The 19,539-nt window shown below is 38.1% G+C and overlaps 1 protein-coding gene across 4 annotated transcripts in view; it reads right to left on the reverse strand.

The window, feature by feature from the left end:
• SLC4A4 (solute carrier family 4 member 4) overlaps positions 1 to 19,539 on the reverse strand; it is a 401,333-nt gene that overhangs the window by 22,455 nt on the left and 359,339 nt on the right. For all 4 annotated transcript variants that reach the window (XM_029234897.1, XM_029234898.1, XM_029234895.1 and 1 more), the window contains 4 exons: positions 19,080 to 19,193; positions 17,254 to 17,415; positions 2,548 to 2,726; positions 1,208 to 1,280 (listed from right to left, as the gene is read on the reverse strand). In XM_029234897.1, the coding sequence (XP_029090730.1) occupies positions 1,208 to 1,280; positions 2,548 to 2,726; positions 17,254 to 17,415; positions 19,080 to 19,193 (528 nt within the window). The remainder of the gene's footprint in view (positions 1 to 1,207; positions 1,281 to 2,547; positions 2,727 to 17,253; positions 17,416 to 19,079; positions 19,194 to 19,539) is intronic.

Below are 19,539 nucleotides of genomic sequence, written 5' to 3' on the forward strand. Positions count from 1 at the left end.
CAAAGTATTTTGTGCATAATGTATGCAGTAATCTAAATACTCTGAAGGCAGAGTCAGTCCTAGCTATACGTTAAGAAATTACAGTTCTATTTTCCACAAATTCATCTGATTGGCAATTGACATATAAATGTGTTAATGGGAAAGAAATGGAGAGCTTTTGCCTTTCACTGTACTTCTGTATTCTCTGAATTCTTTCCAAGAACGTACTGCTCTATTACTTGTGTAATTAAATAAGCATTCAAAAAACCTTTTGAAATATTAAAGTTGTTTAAAGATACACAAAAATTTTTAGAGAAAAATTTGGAAGGATATTGCTAACAGTGGGATTGTTGATAGCTATTAGGTCTATAGGTGATATTCATGCTTTGTACTGTGATGCAAAGCATAAGATACAAATTATCAATAATTGGCTAGTTTTGTTATGTAATAAAAAAAGAATAAAATATATGTGTCACAAAAGAAAACTGGAAGCTTCAATGACAGATATATGTTAATCTTTTTAAGTACTATCTCTACTTCTAAATATGCTTTCATATATAGTTTATATTTATCTATTAAACATTCACCCCGTCAATCAAACCTATACATTGACTCCTAACTTTCTAAATAATCTGTCATTTTTCTTTTTCAAAAGTTCATTTATAAAGTTTTCTAGTTACAAATCAGTAATTTTATTCCATTCTTTCTTTGTGGCTATTAGGCCTTCTGATTCAAAGAGTACAGAAACACAGTCAGCAATAATTAATAATAAGAGAACAATTACAAAATGATCATTGTGAGTCATTCATGTTATCCAGGAGTCCAATGTGGGAAGGGAGGGCAGGATTTAGGGACAAGTAAATGGGAAGTGATGGGAAGAAAGGATGTAGGGAGACTAGGAGAGTGAAAAATGTCATGGGGAGTGGAGATCAGTTAGTTAGATAGAACTGTATGAAACTGCCATATGCGTAGGTCCAAAAATTTGAATAGTGGTAATTTAATATGGTTCAACCAAATAACTGCAATAATAATAATAATAGAAGGAGTGAGAAGGAAATCAAGGTAGAAGTTTTTAAAGTCTTCATTCTACCTGACTCCTGCTTCCTTCAGTGTGTATGGATGTGATAACAATCTTGCAGATATTTCTTAAGAAATTCTACTGTTCACATATCCAATTATCTGTCAGTGTTCTGAGAAGGAGGAAGAAGTGAGTATTTCACATATTTACCTTCAAGATGGGAGCCATAAAGACTGACAGACCAGTCAGAATAAACACAAGGGTTCCAGTGACTCTTTGTTCCCTGAAACCAAATCAAAAGATTACCAATCTACCTTTTGTTTTCATAAACATGCTCTTGTCTTTTCACCTTCAGAAAACACTATACATGGGTGGAATCACTGTTTGGCTAAGACAGCAAAGGTACGGATATCATATGTAATTAATACCTCAAGGACAGCATATAAGCTTAACAGAGCTACAAAATTCTCTTAAAACTATTGCAGTATGTGATTTGAATTCATCAAGAAAAAAGTGATTCTGCTAAATCCTTTGTCCTTTTAGAATCAGGAGAGAAAAATCACTTGCTCTGGTTCCACCAATTACTGGCCTACTTGAAGCCCTTATTTTTTAAACAACTTGTACTGTTGTGTAATTACACCTTCCTTCATAGGAGATAGTTATTACATTGTCCCACATTCTAATTAACGAACAGCTCAGGGAAATTTCCTAAGTGCAGTAAATCCCATCAGTCTCATTTCCAAATCTACAACAACAAAAGTACTTTTTAACAAATACGATTCCCATACAACACCCCCTCACCCCAAGAAAAATCACCCACTGTTGTGGCATGGGAAACGATGGCTCTGTCATGTGAGCTATTCACCCAAGCTCTTAGGAGCAGAGTCCGCTGCAAAACACGCAATAAAGTATAAAGGTCTCATAAGAGCTCTTCATGGCTACCCAGATTTAACTGCTGGAGGTCAAGGTTTCTCAGTGCTTATGGGACAGAAAATGAACTGGAAAATAAGAATTCCTCTCCTTTCACAGAATCTTATTTTGGCCGCGTGGCTTGTGGATCTTAGTTCCCTGACTGAGGGTCGAACCTGGGGCCCTGGTAGTGAAAAGGCCGAGTTGTAACCACTGAACTGCCAGGGAATTCCCTCCTTTCATAGCATCTTGAGAAGCATAAGCAGACTCAATAGTTTTAGGGAGTCTCAACAGAGCCAAAAAATTAAAGGGTCTGGTTATATATATATATATATATGATTGTGATTGAGCACTAAAACGACCTGCACGTTGAAGAAAATGAATGACCCGTCTGCGTTTTTACTCTGCAAAATTTAGTCTGCTGTTAATCAAAGGAAATGTATATAAGATAAAAAGTGAACTCAAGAAATTATGGAAGACTCTTTCAAATGAAAATTTAGTCCTTTCTAGAACATCAAGTACAGGAATAAATTATTCATCACCAGCCCTTTCTCCTCCACATTTGTCCGTTTCTTTCTGACTGACACATAGATGTGAGCATGGTATGTTTTATAGAGCCATTTTTCTCTGACGTAACACACCTCACTCCTAGGAATTTTGGTTGTTCTCCAGGTGCAGAAGTCTCTGTCTCCATCTTCAAACTGTCGATGTGAGCAATGGAGATGACAGTAGCAGCCACGTACCACGGAAGGGCCATGAAGGAGCACACCACCATGAGGATGGCCACCCAAAAGAGATCCAGGTGATATCCAGCTCCTTTCTGTAGCAAGAGGTAACAAAACCATGTGAAGAAAGCACTCATACTGCTATCTAGTCATATTTCCAGATGGGAGTTAAGATTACCCAAAGAAACCAATTCGCTTTGCTTGATACTCGTATCTACCAGAAGATGAGGTCCTTGAATGAGACTTCATCTTCCTCATACTATCCCCCTAACAATTAAACGCAAAGCTGCCACATGGCACACCTCCTCTAGCTTGATTTAAGTCACAGCTTATTAGTTGCTTATTGTTAATTATCGTCTCTGCATCCAATTACATAATTGGAACAATGGAGATATAGAACTACCTTGAAGAGCTACTGACATCCTTCAATGAAGTAATTGAGGCAAATCACCTTGTAGGAACTTAAATGGCAGTGATAGTTACGGAGTAGAAGCTCAATAAATGGTGACAGTAGCAATAGTAATACTGGTTGTTTTTAACATAAACAGGATAGGTACCTTAAAAACAGGCATGATGCCTTCTCTGCTTGACTAGCAATATGCTGTTCACCCAGACAGTATTCAGCACATGGAGACTAATGATGTGAAAGCAACCTTAAGAAAAGCAACCTTAAGACTTTTATGTGAAATCTAAAAAAATGATACCAATGAACTCATTTACAAAACAGAAATGGACTCACAGATATAGAAAACAAATTTATGGTTACCAAAGGGCAAAGGGGGGTGGGGAATTAGGAGTTTGGGATTAACATACATGCTACTACCTATAAAATAGAGAACCAACAAGGGCTTATTGTATAGCACAGGGAACTATATTCAATATCTTATAATAACCTATAATGGAAAAGAATCTGAAAAAGAATAGATTTATATATGTAAATAAAAATACATATATAAGTATATATAAAAAATACATATACATTTTAAAAAACTGAATCACTCTGCTGTACAACTGAAACTAACACAACACTGTAAATCAACTACACTTCAATTAAAAAAATAAAGACAAAAAAGTACATAGAAGACCATTTCTCACCCTTAATAGTATATGAAAATAATTGTTTAACAACATATGAAACATTATAATTAAGGTAATTGTACTCCCCTAATAAGAACAGGCTGATTTCAAACATTGCCAAATAGTCACAATAACATTTACTGACTGGAAGAGCAGACAATGTAACAAAAGGTCTAGCTCTTTTACTCACTAAATAAATATTGTCAAATGTGTCCACAATGTTATTCTCTGGTTATATTTCTCTGTTCTATTTATGAAGAAATCAAATACCTAATACCCCTATGGAGCCTGAGAAAATAGAGCAGTCCATTTTCACAGCATGGAAGCAGCAGCGCCAAGAGGCTGAGTATGACCAATCTGAGGAAACAGAGAGGTTGGCTTTAAAAAATGAGAATGGTCTTTACACTAGGAACCCAGTGACTGTTATCATTGAGATCCTGTTACAGTTACTCAGAATACTGCTCTCTTCTCACTGAAATGCCAGGATTTCACCCCTGGCTTGCACACACGGGTCTAATCATGTTCTCAGAGAACTCATCACAGCTGACACAAGAAAGAAAAGCATATTTTTACTTAGTCCAGGTTTGGCTAAGAACGAAAATCTCCTTGAGAGACAAATAGATTGATACATATTCATAAAACCAGTTCACTGCAATACAAATGGTTTGAAAGCATAAGGGTTTGAATTGGGAGTGGGTTAAGGCAGCGGAAAGGGGGCCAAGGTGAGGATGAACTGAAGTAACTTGTTCAGTAGTGACTAATGCGGTGAATATCATGCTACATGTGGGGTCTCAGTCATTCATTCTTTCAACAAATTCTGACTGCCAACCTAGTAACAAGTACAGGCTTGGATGTTAGTGACATATCTGCAAATAAAACAGACAAAAATTCCTGAGCTCATGGAGTTTACATTCTACTGACAGAGACAACAATAAACAACATAAACAAGTAAACTAGACAGTATCTAAAACAGTAGTAAGCACTAAAGAGAACTATGAGAAGTTGGACTTGTATTCTGAGGACCGTCGGAAGCCACTGTAGGGTTTTAAAGGGAAGAATGAGATGACCTGCTTATGATCTAAACATCACGGCTGCTGTGTTAGGAACAGACTGAAGAAAACAGTAACCAGTTCGGAGGCTGGTGCCATGACCCATGCAAGAGACTGTCATGGTTAGAACCAGGGTGGTAACAGTGAACATAGCAAGAAGTGGGTGGATTCTGGCTACTCCGTCAGGTGGAGCATACAGGATTTGCTCACTCCTGCCTGTGGATTTGTTGGCCATTCATGATCTGGCCTCTGTTTACATCTGCAGCCTCATCTTTGACCTCTGCCCTACTTGGAGCCTATATCACGGCCAGTTTCAACCATATGCAATTCCTTGAATATGTCTTACTCACTAATGCCTTTTGTGTCTTTGCCCATATAGCATCCCTACCTGGAATAACCTCTCTTTTCCTTCTTTCCTTGGGCCAGTCCTACTCATCCTTAAGACTTAAATCAGCCGCCTTTATTTTTTTTTTTTTTCTGGTAGTTTTTCCTTCCTCAGCCCAGGTGAGATAGGTGAGTTTAGTTAGGTTAGATCTCCTCCTTTATGTTCCCCTGTCTATCACTTTACACTTTCCTCTATCACAGGACTCATCACACTGTTTTGAAATTGTAGATGTGTTTACCTGTCTTTGATATCAGACTGTAAGTAACATGAGAAGCTAGACTCTATCCTGAATACCTAAGCAGAGTACATGATGCATAGTCAATGCTCAATTAATTAAAAAGTGAATGACAAATAGCATGTATACATTCTTGAGTGGCAACTATAAACTCTTAATTAGCTACACAAAAAATTAAAACTTATTTGTTAATCGGTAGAAATGTGAACCTTTTGGAGGGGGAAGAGGGGAGGTGAACAACATCTGGAAATACCACATAGTTTCAAGCCTTATTTAGACTAAATCACTCAAGACCATATTAGAGGTACCAACATAGTAATCAATGGGCAGGATCCCCAAATCTTGTCACCAAGTAAACTGTAATAACCTAAGGATGTGCACACTGGCCAGATCAACGGGTCAAAAGAAGACTGACTGCAGCAAAGTCATGCATGTTACCCCGAGCCACCTCCATGCTTTCTTAAACTATTTCAAGTAAAACGAGTTTGAGCTAGATATGCTGGAGACTAGCAAAAAGGGGCCGCATAATACCAAAGAAGGTGGAATGAGGATTTTAGAAAGTAGAATACAAAGGTAACCGCAAAACCACCAGAATAAATAAAAGTTCTGGGGCAAAATAATTACAGACATATAATTACTCTGTCTCTTGACATCACTCCCTTCAAAAAGTCTTCCTTTCCCTCAACCACGCTGAGACTATTTGATGCTCTTAAAAGGAAGGGAAAATTATCAACTTGACCTGAAGGTCCTGCCTGATTTGCCTCTGCAGAGCTCCCTCTCCAGACTCAACCCTCCCTCTCTCACTGCAGCCACACTGGATTATTTTGGTCATTCATTCTTGCCAGGTTACCGCCTCTTACAAAGCCTGTTCATATACAGTGATTCCTGTGCCGTCCTGTGTTCCTCTTCCCACCCAGTCTCACTCAGCTAATCCTACTGTTGTGTGAGATCTCAGTGTTAAGTGCCACCACCTTGGAACTCCCAGCACCTTGGAACTCCCAGCACCTTGGGACTAGGTCAAACCCTCTCTTATAGACTCTTAAAGGACCATCACTTGTCTTTCACGGTACCAGACACATTTGCAACGTCACATTTTGCATGATTATTGGGATGATGTCTGTCTCCCTCAGGGACCAGAAGCTCCATGAGGACAGGAACCATGTGCGTTTTTGTTCACCACTGAAGCTCTAGCACATGGCACTGCGCCCACTACTGAGTGGACACTAGATAAATGTTCATTGGATAAATGAATGCATGTTAATTCATCGTTCAATGGCACTCTGCTAGATCCTAAAAATAAAACTATAGCTAATGACACAGTCCTTGCCCTCAAGTTGCTTACAGAGTAGTAGCAGAGCTGGACAAATCAATAGGCATTCTCAGTACCACAGTGTTAAAGGTCTACAGCAGGGGTGAGCACCCAGGAGGGGCACTCAACTCAGCCCTAAGTCAAGGATAGTTTGCATAGGAGGTGGTATCTAAGCTGAGTCCTAAAACGTAAGCCATAACCAGCTGGGAGACAAGATATGGAGATGCAGGGGAAAATAACAGGCAAATGAGCTACCATTTTGAGAAAAGTAAATAGAGTTGGTGCTTAGGAGGAGATGGGAAAGGTGGAAAATAAGGCTGAAGAAGTTAAGAACTTTGATGTTTTGTTGAAGTCTTTGGAATTCTTTCTATCATAGAGCGACAGGAAGCTACTGAAGGGTTTTAAGCAGGCAAGTGATGTGATCAGATTTGTGTTTAGAGGGAGGGCTCTGTTGGATTGTAAAAGACGTGTTGGAAGAGGTCAGGACTGAAGGCAGAGACGACAACACTGCCATAATCCAGGCTTGAGATGATGCAGTTCAAACTAAACGAACAGTAGTGGGGAAACACAAAGGACAGATGGGAGAGATTTTAAGGGGACTGAGTCCAAAGAGGGAAAAGCAATGAATTTATTTTGCCTAATTTCAATGCTTAAGGCTTACAATGTCTAGTATGGTGTCCTACACATAGTAAACACTGGAGATATGTTTGTTGAACAAAATGATAAAAGCTATGCTCAAAAATTCATGGTGCCCCAACTATTGCCATAAAGACCCCAGAACGCAAATGGTTACGTTAGAGAAGTTGTTCCTGCAAAACAAACCTGTATGTATGAACATGAGCCACTTCTAAGGTATCTCTTTTAGCTACAAGTGTCTGAATAACTAGATTGAATGGAATGAAAATAATATTAAAATATCTGGCACTTTTTAATGGAAATAATACTGTATGAAATATAGAAAACAGCATTTTTTTGAAAATGCCATGTGACATCTTTGCTTCTCACCCCTCCTCCCTACTGCCTCTTGCCTTCTTCAGATTCTGATCATCTCTCTCCTGGATTACACGGCAGCCGCCTAACCACTCCCTCCACCCTCCTCCTCTCTTGTACCTCTCCCATCCGTCCTTACTGCTGCCAGAGTGAGGGTCTAAAGTACAGCTGTGATGCCACCCATCCAGGTTGGCATGCTGAGGAAGCAGGGGAGGACAGTGGGAGATGAGTAGCCCAAGCAGGACGGAGCAGGTCCCACGAGCCTGGCTTCCCACGCCAAGTCTCCTGCAACTGAGTCTGTGATGGGGGCCCTCACAGATTCCTGAAACGATACCGTTCCCTAAACGTGTCCTGCACATTATGTGCCACTCTTCAAACTGGCACTGTTTCTGCAACTTGACATCTGTTTAAATCCATCCTGTCCCTTCAAGGTCCAGCTCAAACTCCGAGGCCTCCTTCACATCCACTCAGCAACCCTCAGCTCTCGATGCCGCTCTGGCTTCAGAAGCCCCTGCTTTATTCTTGTCCCTGACAACCCACTCTCCTCATTGCTTTCCCTGCCCCAAATCCTTCAGTGGCTTCTTGTTTCACTTAGAATAAAACCTAAGCAGTGTAAAATTATCCTTAAGGTTCTACATCGGTGTTTCTCCCCAGAACTATTTTGCGCACCAGGGGACACGTGGCAATGTCTGGAGACATTTTTGCTTGTAACAACTTGGCGGGAAAGGGTGCGACTAGCATCTAGTAAGTAGAGGTCAGAGATGCTGCTAAATACCCTACAATACACAGGACGGTCATGACCAACAAAGAATTATGCAAAACGACAATAATGCTGAAGTTGAGTGATCTGGTCCCACTCCCACTGACCTTATCTTTCTTTTTTTTTTTTTTTTTTGCGGTACGCGGGCCTCTCACTGTTGTGGCCTCTCCCGTTGTGGAGCACAGGCTCTGAACGTGCAGGCTCAGCGGCCATGGCTCACGGGTCCAGCCGCTCCGCGGCATGTGGGGTCTTCCCGGACCGGGGCACGAACCTGCGTCCCCTGCATCGGCAGGCGGACTCTCAACCACTGCGCCACCAGGGAAGCCCTGACCTTATCTTGAATCCCTGATTCCCCAAGGTTCCAGTTACACTGATCTGTTATCTGCTCCTCAATACACCAAGCTTCCCACCCAGGGCCTTTGTACCTGCTCCTATCTTTGCTTGGAAAACTATTTTTTAAATAAACATTCATCGAACACCTGTGCTAGGCCTTGTGTTAGATAAAACAATAAGAAAGAATACCTGCCCTTAAGAGGTTTACAGGTTATTAGTTGAAGTCAGGTGTGGAAGCAAATAATTTATTGTATGTGAAAGATACAAGGCACAAAGAAGGCAAGGTCATTTTCAACCTAGGGGTGGATATGAGTGGTGAATAGGGGAAATCCACTAAACTCCTTCAGGGCAGAGACCATAACTTAGAACAATTTTTATCTTCAACATCTAACACAAGTGTTCCATACAGAGCAAGGATTTAGTGAGCGCTCAAGAGGTTAAGTATGTCCTTTAAAGTTTATAAAAGTCCTTGTCTTCATGGATATAAACCCAAAAATGTCCTACTTTCTGAAACTGGAGATTATTTTAAGTACAAGGATAGGAAGTGAAACTTTACCTCCTTTTGATATTGTATATGATTTGTTAAAACAGAACAAAGGTCATTCAGGAATAAATCCACAGAAATCAAAATCTATGAGAGAAAGATTAGCCTCACAGTTTACATCTGATAAATAGATGATAACAAAGGAGTCAGGAGCAGTACACACACACGCACAGACACAGAATAAACATTTGTGCTAGGAGCCCCCATGATTCAGAGAACAAGCTGGTTTATGGGGACACCTAGAACCATGACACAGTTTCTCCCACCAAAGGAGGGGACACAGATTTGTACACAAATTATAATGTATTTTAAACAGAGATTCAAAGAGGTTTGAGAAAGACACCCAAGAGTACAGAGTGTTTAGCTACGCCTAGTGTGAACCCACAAAATCTTCCCGCAGTGATGCCATCTAAACAGGGCTTTGACTAATACAAGCACTCACTATGAGAACTGGAGATGGGCAGGCAGGTTCTTTGGTTATCACCCACCTCATACGGTGCAACAGCTCTGAGAACCATGTGGCCACACATAACAAAATTCTTCAAGATGTATTTACTAAGTCTACCTTATGGAAATCATTATGATGGGCCACACGAGAGCTGGAAAGAGGCCTAAAACATGGTCCTTGCCTTGAAAACGTTTGGCTCAGAAAAGAAAATAAGGTAATTACACAAAAGTACTACTGTGCAAGACATTATGTGACCAATGCCACAGAGTAATACAGTAAGTAAGAGCAAAAACAACAGCAATAGAAATCAACATTATAAGTGAAGGTTACGCTGACAAGGTTTTATATTTGGAGGATCTTAAAGGATGGGGATGATTCTCATAGGTGGTAATCATTGAGGAGTGGAGAGGAGAGTTGGAATAACCAGCAGAAGAAACTGCGAGGTGAAGAAAAAACAACAATTCATTTGACCAGGGCATTGTATATAGTATGTGGAAAGAATCATTTTAAATTTTGGGTGAGATCATATCGCAAAGAGACTTAAATTCCAAGCTAGGGCACATGGACATTCTTCAAGGGGAGAAGGTTTAGAGGGCCAAGGTGTAAAAGTTTAAGAACTACAGGACTGACATATCAAAAAAAAAAATGCTTTAAAAAATATTCCAGCTTTTGGAATGAAGCAAGGGAGACTGGTTATTATTGATAACTCATGGTTAAACCATTACAACAGTCTAGACATGAGATAAAAGCACTGAATCTAAGGTATCATAGCAGAAATGGAAAGGAAAAATTAAAACAGGGCACGTTTTGTTTTCTTTTGCGGTACGCAGGGCTCTCACTGTTGTGGCCTCTCCCGTTGCGGAGCACAGGCTCAGGACGCGCAGGCTCAGCGGCCATGGCTCACGGGCCCAGCTGCTCTGCGGCATGTGGGATCTTCCCGGACCGGGGCACGAATCCGTATCCCCTGCATCGGCAGGCGGACTCTCAACCACTGTGCCACCAGGGAAGCCCCAGGGCACATTTTGGAGTTATCCAAGAAAACACATGCAAATTAAGTGTTTTACCATAGAGTTTAACAGAGAAAATCTATTGCTACAACGACCTAATATCTATTTCTGGATACCGATTCCAAGCAATTTTTCCCTCCTGTGCCCTATCTTTAACACTTAAAATCACTTCCCTTGTGAGAAGTATCCCTTGCTTTGAAGCCTGAAGCTCACACTCTCTTCCTGCCTCTGCAATGACTCAGGGAAAGACCTTGGAGAAGTCATGACCTTGCTGAACCTGGTTTGCTTTTGAGTGCTCTGCAGGGATAAAGTGGGACATAACTAACCAAAATGATGGCCAAAAAAAGCCAAGTGCCTTGGCGTTCCTCATCGGTACAGAGCTGCTCAGCAGAGTGGGAAGGTGGATCCCATCCTAAACAGAGCAATCAGCCAGCCAGGGCCATCTGACACAGAGCCAAAGCCAGTGCCACCCAAAAACATGCTGCTTTTAGTATCACAATGCCTCCACCTCTCTCACTGTGTCAGGTTTCTCTTTTGAATCAATTTCATAGCAGTCAGGGCCCTTAATAATTTTAGATAGAATCTCCAGTTTTCACATTCCACAGCCTCTTTCCCTAATGAAAAAAAAAATTATTTGAACAAAACAATATCCAGTGTGAAAAGCCTTTGATTCATGATGATATCCCCACTGGTATCTTTAGATTTGTGTCAAAACACTGGCATTTATTCTATAACTACTGTTATTCAAAGGAATGATTTCTAATAAGCAATTCCAAAAGTGATGAAAACATTTTTTATTTATTCAACTCCTATTTTAAGAGGTAAATCCTAATATGCCTTGATTTTCTAATGTTTTCTATAGGGAGTAGAATAAAATTTCAATATTTTATCAACCCCAAATTTGCTAAATTCAAAATTCTGAATTTTATTAGTAAGAAAACTTAATGAGCAAAAAGAATAGGCATTTGCCTTCAAGGACACATAGCAAATCTGACTAACTATATATCAAAAGTAAGAATATGTTTCCAAATTTTTTCAGAATAAAATATATTAGTCAACATCTATTTCCAGCCTTTCAAAAGCAAATCAACATTGAATTCCTCCCAGTAAAGAACATCTAAAAATGCTCAACAAAATACAGAAAATATCTTACAGAAATCATGGTTTATCTGCCAGAAAGTAAGAGGAATAACTGGAAACGAAAAATAATGGCAACAGGAAAGAATAAATCTACAATGTCAGTAAACCCTTGAGGCCTGGGCCTGCCCAGCAAGACTATGCCAATCTTTGGCGGGGTAAGGCATGGGGTAGAATGACCATCTGAACTCTAGGGACAGGACACCAATCCTAGGGATATGGGGGAAAGGGCATAGATGGGAGACATCCCCTGAAATAAAACTAGGATACTCTAAACACAGCATACCCATTTGGTAGACTAGGGGGGAAAAAACACCCTACAGAGAGAGACAGTGGGGATACATGCCTCTCTTGGCCTTGCCACTAGATGTAATGCCATTAAAAAAAAAAAAAAAAAAGATTCTCCAAAGATATTTCTAACCATAAACCTACAACTGAGTTTGGGGCTGGACTTCACATTACCTCTGCAGTCTGAAAAACCTTAAGCTAAAAGTGTAGTGTGAATTAGTCCTAGCCTTCTATGAATTAGTCTTGCCACCACACTCTCAAACGCTGCATAGATATAGACATAAAATATTGAAACTATATTTCATCAAGCTTCTAGGGAAGCAGTCAAGACTACTGCAAATTCTTCAGTACAGATGTGGCAGATTTTACTTTCCAAAAATGGCTGGGAAAATATCTCCTGTCCCACATATTTTCCTACAATGTAAAATTGCCACTCCTCCATCAAACAGTGGAGTCCTTCCTTATCTCCTTGAATGGAGGATGGTCCTATGACTATTTTGACCAGCTGACTCTGGCAAAGTAATGAAGTAAAACTGTGCCAGTTGCAGGTGTAACCACGATATGGCCTAATTTTTCACTTCTTAATTCTCGGAAGTCAGCTGCCATGTAGTAAGTGCAAATAACCCACTGCCATGCTGTGAGAAGCCTACACCACACGGAAAGACCCTGGAGGATGAGATGCCATGTGGTGAGAGGGGGAGAGGGGAGAGGAAGAGGGAGGGAGGGAGGGGGAGGGGGAGAGGGAGAGGGAGAGAGAAGTGGGGGGGGGGGGGGAGAGAGAGAGAGAGAGAGAGAGAGGGAGAGAGAGAGAGAGAGAGAGAGAGAGAGAGAGAGAGAGAGAGAGAGAGAGAGAGACAGAGAGAGAGAGAGAGAAAGAGAGAGAGGCAGGCAGACACACCAAGGAATATCAAGGTATGTGAGACATGTGAATCAGTCCGGTCAACCCTTAGATGACATCAGCCGTGGCCACTATCTAACTGCAACTGCAGGAGAGACCTCAAGCAAGAAGTATCCATCTGAACCCTGTCAACCCAAAGAAACATGAGAAATAATAATGAATTGTTGTTTTAAGTTGTTAAGTTTTCAGGAGGCTTGTTATACAGCAAAAGATAAACAGAAAAACAACCTGGTTATCTTCAACAAATAAATTACAAGGGGAAACAAACAGATTGATGGAGGGGAGAATCTATGGACTGATAGTTTATGAAAGACTTAGGGGATTCCCTGGTGGCGCAGTGGTTAAGAATCCGCCTGCCAGTGCAGGGGACTCAGGTTCAATCCCTGGGCTGGGAAGATCCCACGTACCACAGAGCAAATAAGCCCGTGTGCCACAACTACTGAGCCTGCACCCTAGAGCCCACGAGCCACAACTACTGAAGCCCACGTGCCTAGAGCCTGTGCTCCGCAACAAAAGAAGCCACCGCAATGAGAAGCCTGTGCGCCGCAATGAAGAGTAGCCCCAGCTCGCCACAACTAAAGAAAGTCCGTGCGCAGCAACAAAGACCCAATGCAGCCAAAGATAAATAAATAATAAATAAAAGTTTATGAAAGACTTAAGATAATGTTTGAACTTTACTTGGATCCTGATTTAAACAAATACATTATGTTTTTAAAGTTTAATATATATATGACACATTTGCAAATTTAAATATTGACTGGATTTTTGATGATATTAAGGAATTTTGTTAACTTTTAGGCTGATAATGGTATTGTGGTCATGCTTTTCAAAAGAGATCTCAAAAGAGATCTTATCTTTAGAAATACATAGTCCAAAATTTATGGATAATATGGAATGCTGTCTACACTTACTTCAAAGTATTATAGGAAGGGGATAAGATCACAGAAATTTAAATGATACAAGATTGGACAGGAGTTGTTAATTGTTAGAGTTGGGTGATAAATACTGAGTTACACTATTCTGTCTTCTTTTGTGTATGTTTACAACTTTTCCATAATAAAAGATTTTTTCATGGGAATAAATTTTTAAAAAAGTGTTCCCAGGTTGGCTGGACTCGCCTATATCTCCCAGAAGCAAATAAAATCTCTGGAAGGCTCTGAAGCATTTCATAGGAAGATTATTAGCTCACATTTTTTTTTTTAAAAAAGAAAAGCACTAAATACATGAGGAAGAAAGACACTACGGGTAAGAGCTGAGAAAACAAAGTTCAGAATCAAACCCACAAAGACAGCAAATATATATATAAAATAAAGAGTATATGGAAGAATAATAAAGAAGTGGATTATCAAAATTGAACAAGAAGATTTGGAAAAGAACAAAACAGAACTTCTAAATATAAAAAAATTTATAATTCTTGAAAGGAAAAATTCAATGGAGTGGTTTGGTACTTCTAATACAGAAGAATTAGTAGAAAGATCTGAAGAAATTATCCAAAATATAGCACAGATACTGAAGATAGTAAATGTGAAAACAAAACAGTTTAGTAGAATTGGGGCACAAGATGGGGATGTACAATAAAATTCTACTTGTAATTCCAGAAGGATGTATTAGAGATTGAAAGAGTCAAAGAATTACAAAATTCCATAATTGATAAAAGACAGGAAGATTCAGGAAGCCCAGTAATCCAATAATAATAAAAAGAAATCTGTGCTTACGTAACGTATAATAAAACTCCAAAAATAAAGACAAAAAGAAAATGCTACAGCACCCAAAAGAAAAGAATGATAACTTACAAAGCAATGAGAATTATACTGACAGTTCACTTTTATGGAAGTCAAAAATAATTGAAAATAGATTCTAAATGCTGGAAAAAAATAGCTTTCAACCTAAATTATACATCCAGAGAAACCACCTTTCAGGAATGAGGGTGAGAGAAACATTTTCAGGCAAACATAAATGAGAGAGTTTACCTCCCAAAGACGCTCAAAGGAGAAAATTTCAAAAGTCTGGTAAACTAGTACTGTTTAAGGGAAATAATTCAGTCTAATGAAAAATATTCTGAAAAGGAAGGTCTGAAGTGCAAAAAAAAAAAAAGAAAACTTCTTTGTAATTCTAAAAATCTTGACCATGTCTAATTAATTGGATTTTAAAATTCAGGAACTCTGGGTATTAACAGAATACGATATGGGAAGGAATATCAAACTTAAAGCATTCCTTAGCTCTTAGCATTATTCAGGAGAAGTGTAAAAATACTAACTTTGGAACTTAAAAATGCATATTAAAATATGCAACATAATCACTAAAAGGTAAAGTATGTAACTTCCACCCTAACAGAAAAAAATGTAGAAAGGAGAAAATAAGAAAAACAAACCTGTACCAACCTAAAAGAGGACAAAAAAGGAGAATAAAAAAGAAAGAACATAAAGTTATACAAACAGAAAGCAAAAATAATGTGCTAAAGATGAATCCGAATCTATCACTCATCACCATCAATTTTAATGGATTAAATTTAAAAGTAAAGATTGTAAAACTGGATTGTTTTAAAAGTCCAACCATGGGTTATCTACAGACACAAGATACAAGGTATATTGAAAATAACAGAATGAATACACATAAGGTACCACAGATTTATTAGTACAAAATAAATTAATCTTTAAGGCAAAAAGCATTACTAGAAACAAAGAGTCATATAAAAATTCAATTCACTAAAAAGATAAACTATAAATGTAGATGTACTTAATAACATGGTTTTAAAACAAAGCAAATATTAGCAAAAAACAAAGACATAGTATAGAAAATCAATATAGTAAAAAATTGTTTCTTTGAAAGAAGACCAATAAAATTAACAAACCTCAGGCTAGACTGATCAAGAAAAATAAGAAGCACAAATCAATTATATATATATATTTTTTTTTTGTGGTACGCGGGCCTCTCACTGTTGTGGCCTCTCCCGTTGCGGAGCACAGGCTCCGGACGCGCAGGCTCAGCGGCCATGGCTCACAGGCCTAGCCGCTCCGCGGCATGTGGGATCTTCTCGGACCGGGGCACGAACCCGTGTCGCCTGCATCGGCAGGCGGAGTCTCAACCACTGTGCCACCAGGGAAGCCCAATAATATTAAGATTTTAAAGGGAAAAATAACAGATTCAGATTACAAAAATGACAAATGATAATGTTATAAACAACATTGCAATAAATTTTAAAATAGAAGAAAAAAGGGAAAATCTAAAAAGTATGTTACTAAAATTGAAAAATAGAAATTCTGAATGTCCCATAGCCATTAAAACATTTTGATCACCAGTTTTACAGTTCCATACAGAAACCACCTGGCCCAGATAGTTTAACAACTTGTCTGATCATTCAAAGAAAAGATAATTGACATATTATACACAATAAAGAGACTATTATATTCTATTTCAGAGAATGGGATGGGAGTGGAATAGAAGGAGAAATACTGTCCAGCTCATCTTATAAGGATAGTATATTTCTGATACCAAAACCAGACAGGGACAGTATAAGAAAGGAAAAATGCAGGCCAATGTCACTCTTAAACAGAGATGCAAAAATCCTATATATACACACACACACATATATATACATATATACACATAAATATGTACATATACATATATAAGCAATATATATTATATTACATATTATAATATACATATTAACAAACCAAGTTCAATTGTGTGTAAGAAAGAAACTATATATCTGCCAGGTTTCAAGGTTGGTTCAACAGTATAAAATCTATTAATATAACTCACCAAGTCAACAGGTTAAAGAAGAAAACTCATATTTTTATCTCAATAGTTTATCTCAATAGTTTCAGAGAAAGCATTTGTCTTTGTCTTCATTAAGGACAGTTACCGTATTAAAATCAGATGAAGGATAACAGTGGCTGAGTGGTAAACAGTTTATATTGCCCTCTCAGATGGTGAAGAAAATATGATTTGAAACAACTTTTTCAGGTTTAAATGAGGTCTTCCAAAAGTATTATATTGAGAAGATGTGTCCACACAGGGTGATCTATGACTCTGCGAAGTCTTTAAAGAACATGAGCTGTAATTCCCATAAAACTATCTTGATTTTGAAGCATTTAATATTTTCAAGCACCAAAAAAGAAAGTAGAAGGCAGTGATAACCATTATTATGAAGATTTACCTTGAGTTTATGTTCTTTCCTGTTTACAATCACAGCTGTGATTTGCTGGTCCATGAAAATGAGAATGGTGACCAACAAAGCAGGTATAGCAGCTGCAAGGTACACCCACCAGGGGTTTCCTCCAAATGGTGGAACAAACCAACCTCGGTTTAGACTTGTTGGCTTTAAGTAGAGAGAAAACATTTTTTAAAACAATATTAATACATACTACTTGGTGAAAAATCAGTGGGGGAGACACACTTTTATATATGGAGAGCCAACATATTAAAAAACAGAGATAGTTTTACTGACAGCTTGTACAAAGATTATTCAGCAAGAACTTCCTAAAGGAGGTTATTTTTAAGACAATGTTTTAAATGAAGGAAACTGAGAATATACAGTGATGGAAAAGAAGTAAATGCCAATTTTCACATTTAGGATGCTCCAAGATAAGAATCAGGATGGAAGAAAGTGATTTAAGTTTAAGGGGTAGCCATAAGAAAAACCCAAATGTAATATTCAGTAAGGAGGTAGGCAAGAAATTACAAAACAACCATGAATTTTGTTCATGGGTTTTAGCAATTATACAGAAGTTGTTTTTACTACTGCCAAATTGCAATCGTTTCATGATATAATACGTATAAAGCTACAAATATTTTATGTTATAATTAAGCTTATTTAAATACCCTGATCTTTCTTATTTTCATATTTTCCTATTCTTTTCCTAATTTTAAACAATATAAATAAACTAAAACAGAATCCTAACTATGAATTATTTTCTCCACATTTACTGTGAAGAAAGCTTCACTTCTCCTCTGAAGATATTTCTGTCTCACTTTGCTCATAACTCCATCACTGAATCTATTCACATTTTACTACCTTTACCAGGTTGTGAGCTTATAAGGAAAGGAACTTTGTCTTGCTCTTCAATGCATTTCAAATTCCCAGTATAGGGCTTGACTCAAAGCAAGCATTCAATAAATATTGACTTAACTAATGACTGAATAAATGAGCACTTACCTTTGCTAATAAATATATCATGGCAGAGAAAATGCAAAAAACATTTTGTTTGCTATAACACAGACATCCCTTCCTCATCAGGTAGTCATTAAGCTAAAACTGCAGTTCGTTTAATTTTTCTTAGCAAATATATGGTTCTCAGTGATGGAGAGAGAGGTTAGGAGTGTTCTAGAAAATAAGTGAAAGACTTGTGGTGAAAAATTAGATAGGGATATTTAAGAATGAATGAATGAAATGTAAATATTACCCATTAGGCTTGTACATACCCACAGGTTTATAAAATGAATAATTCCTATATCTTTGTAATAATTAAAATGCACATTATATATACACATGTGTGTATATGGCAGGTAGTTTGGTGGCAGGAAAAGAGCACTGAATTAGTAATGTAACTTTAGGTATTTTACTTAATTTTTATAAGCTTCAATCTCAACTTCATAAAATCAGGATGATGATAGTTACATTGCAACCTAGAATTATTATATGGGTCAAGGTTATAAGTTGATAACCTTGAAATATCCAGTTGAAAATACTCTGGATATTTTTAAATACTCTAAAAATATAAAGCAGAGTTTATAATGTTACCATAAGGTATTTCCAATAAAAATCAATATAATGTGAACCTTGCATTTAGTCCTGGTCAGGCATTTAATTTTAGTGAAAAAATAGACAAAATGTATATATGCACCTAGCAACTGATCATTTATAAAATAAAGAAATGGACAATTGTACAAAACTAACTCAAAGAGAAATACAACAAACTAGAATAGGGGAAAGGAAAGAAAACCGAAGAATTCCAGGAATGACCAAAAGACAAGTTCACCTACCTTGAACTCACTTGGCACAATCAGTTTTGGAGTATCCACACCTACCAGGGCATCTATTACACAAAAGATGAGAATGGACAAGATAATGGCGAAGTCACTGATCAGTTTCCTTGCCTGAGAAAATAAAAAAGAAACCAGGGACCATTAGGCACTGGATATATATATCTGCCTCTGTTTGAAGTGAATGAAGAATTCTATATTTCCTAACAGTTTATACTAACAGCTTTATTAACAAATTAAAGGAGGTGTCGTACTGCAGAGAGATTATTTTTAAAATTGCTTTTGCATCACTTTCTTACCTGGCCAGAAATAATCTAATTGCACAGAACAGGTGAGAGAGAGAGAGAGAGAGAGAGAGAGAGTGTGTGTGTGTGTGTGTGTGTGTGTGTGTGTGTGTGTGTGTGTAGGCAGGGGAGGGGAATCAAAGATAATATATCCTTGAAGTACTGTACAAACACTC

This window comes from Monodon monoceros, unplaced genomic scaffold, assembly GCF_005190385.1.
Source record: "Monodon monoceros isolate NGI ecotype Baffin Bay Population unplaced genomic scaffold, NGI_Narwhal_1 Super_Scaffold_20, whole genome shotgun sequence".
NCBI classification, from domain to species: Eukaryota; Metazoa; Chordata; class Mammalia; order Artiodactyla; family Monodontidae; genus Monodon; species Monodon monoceros.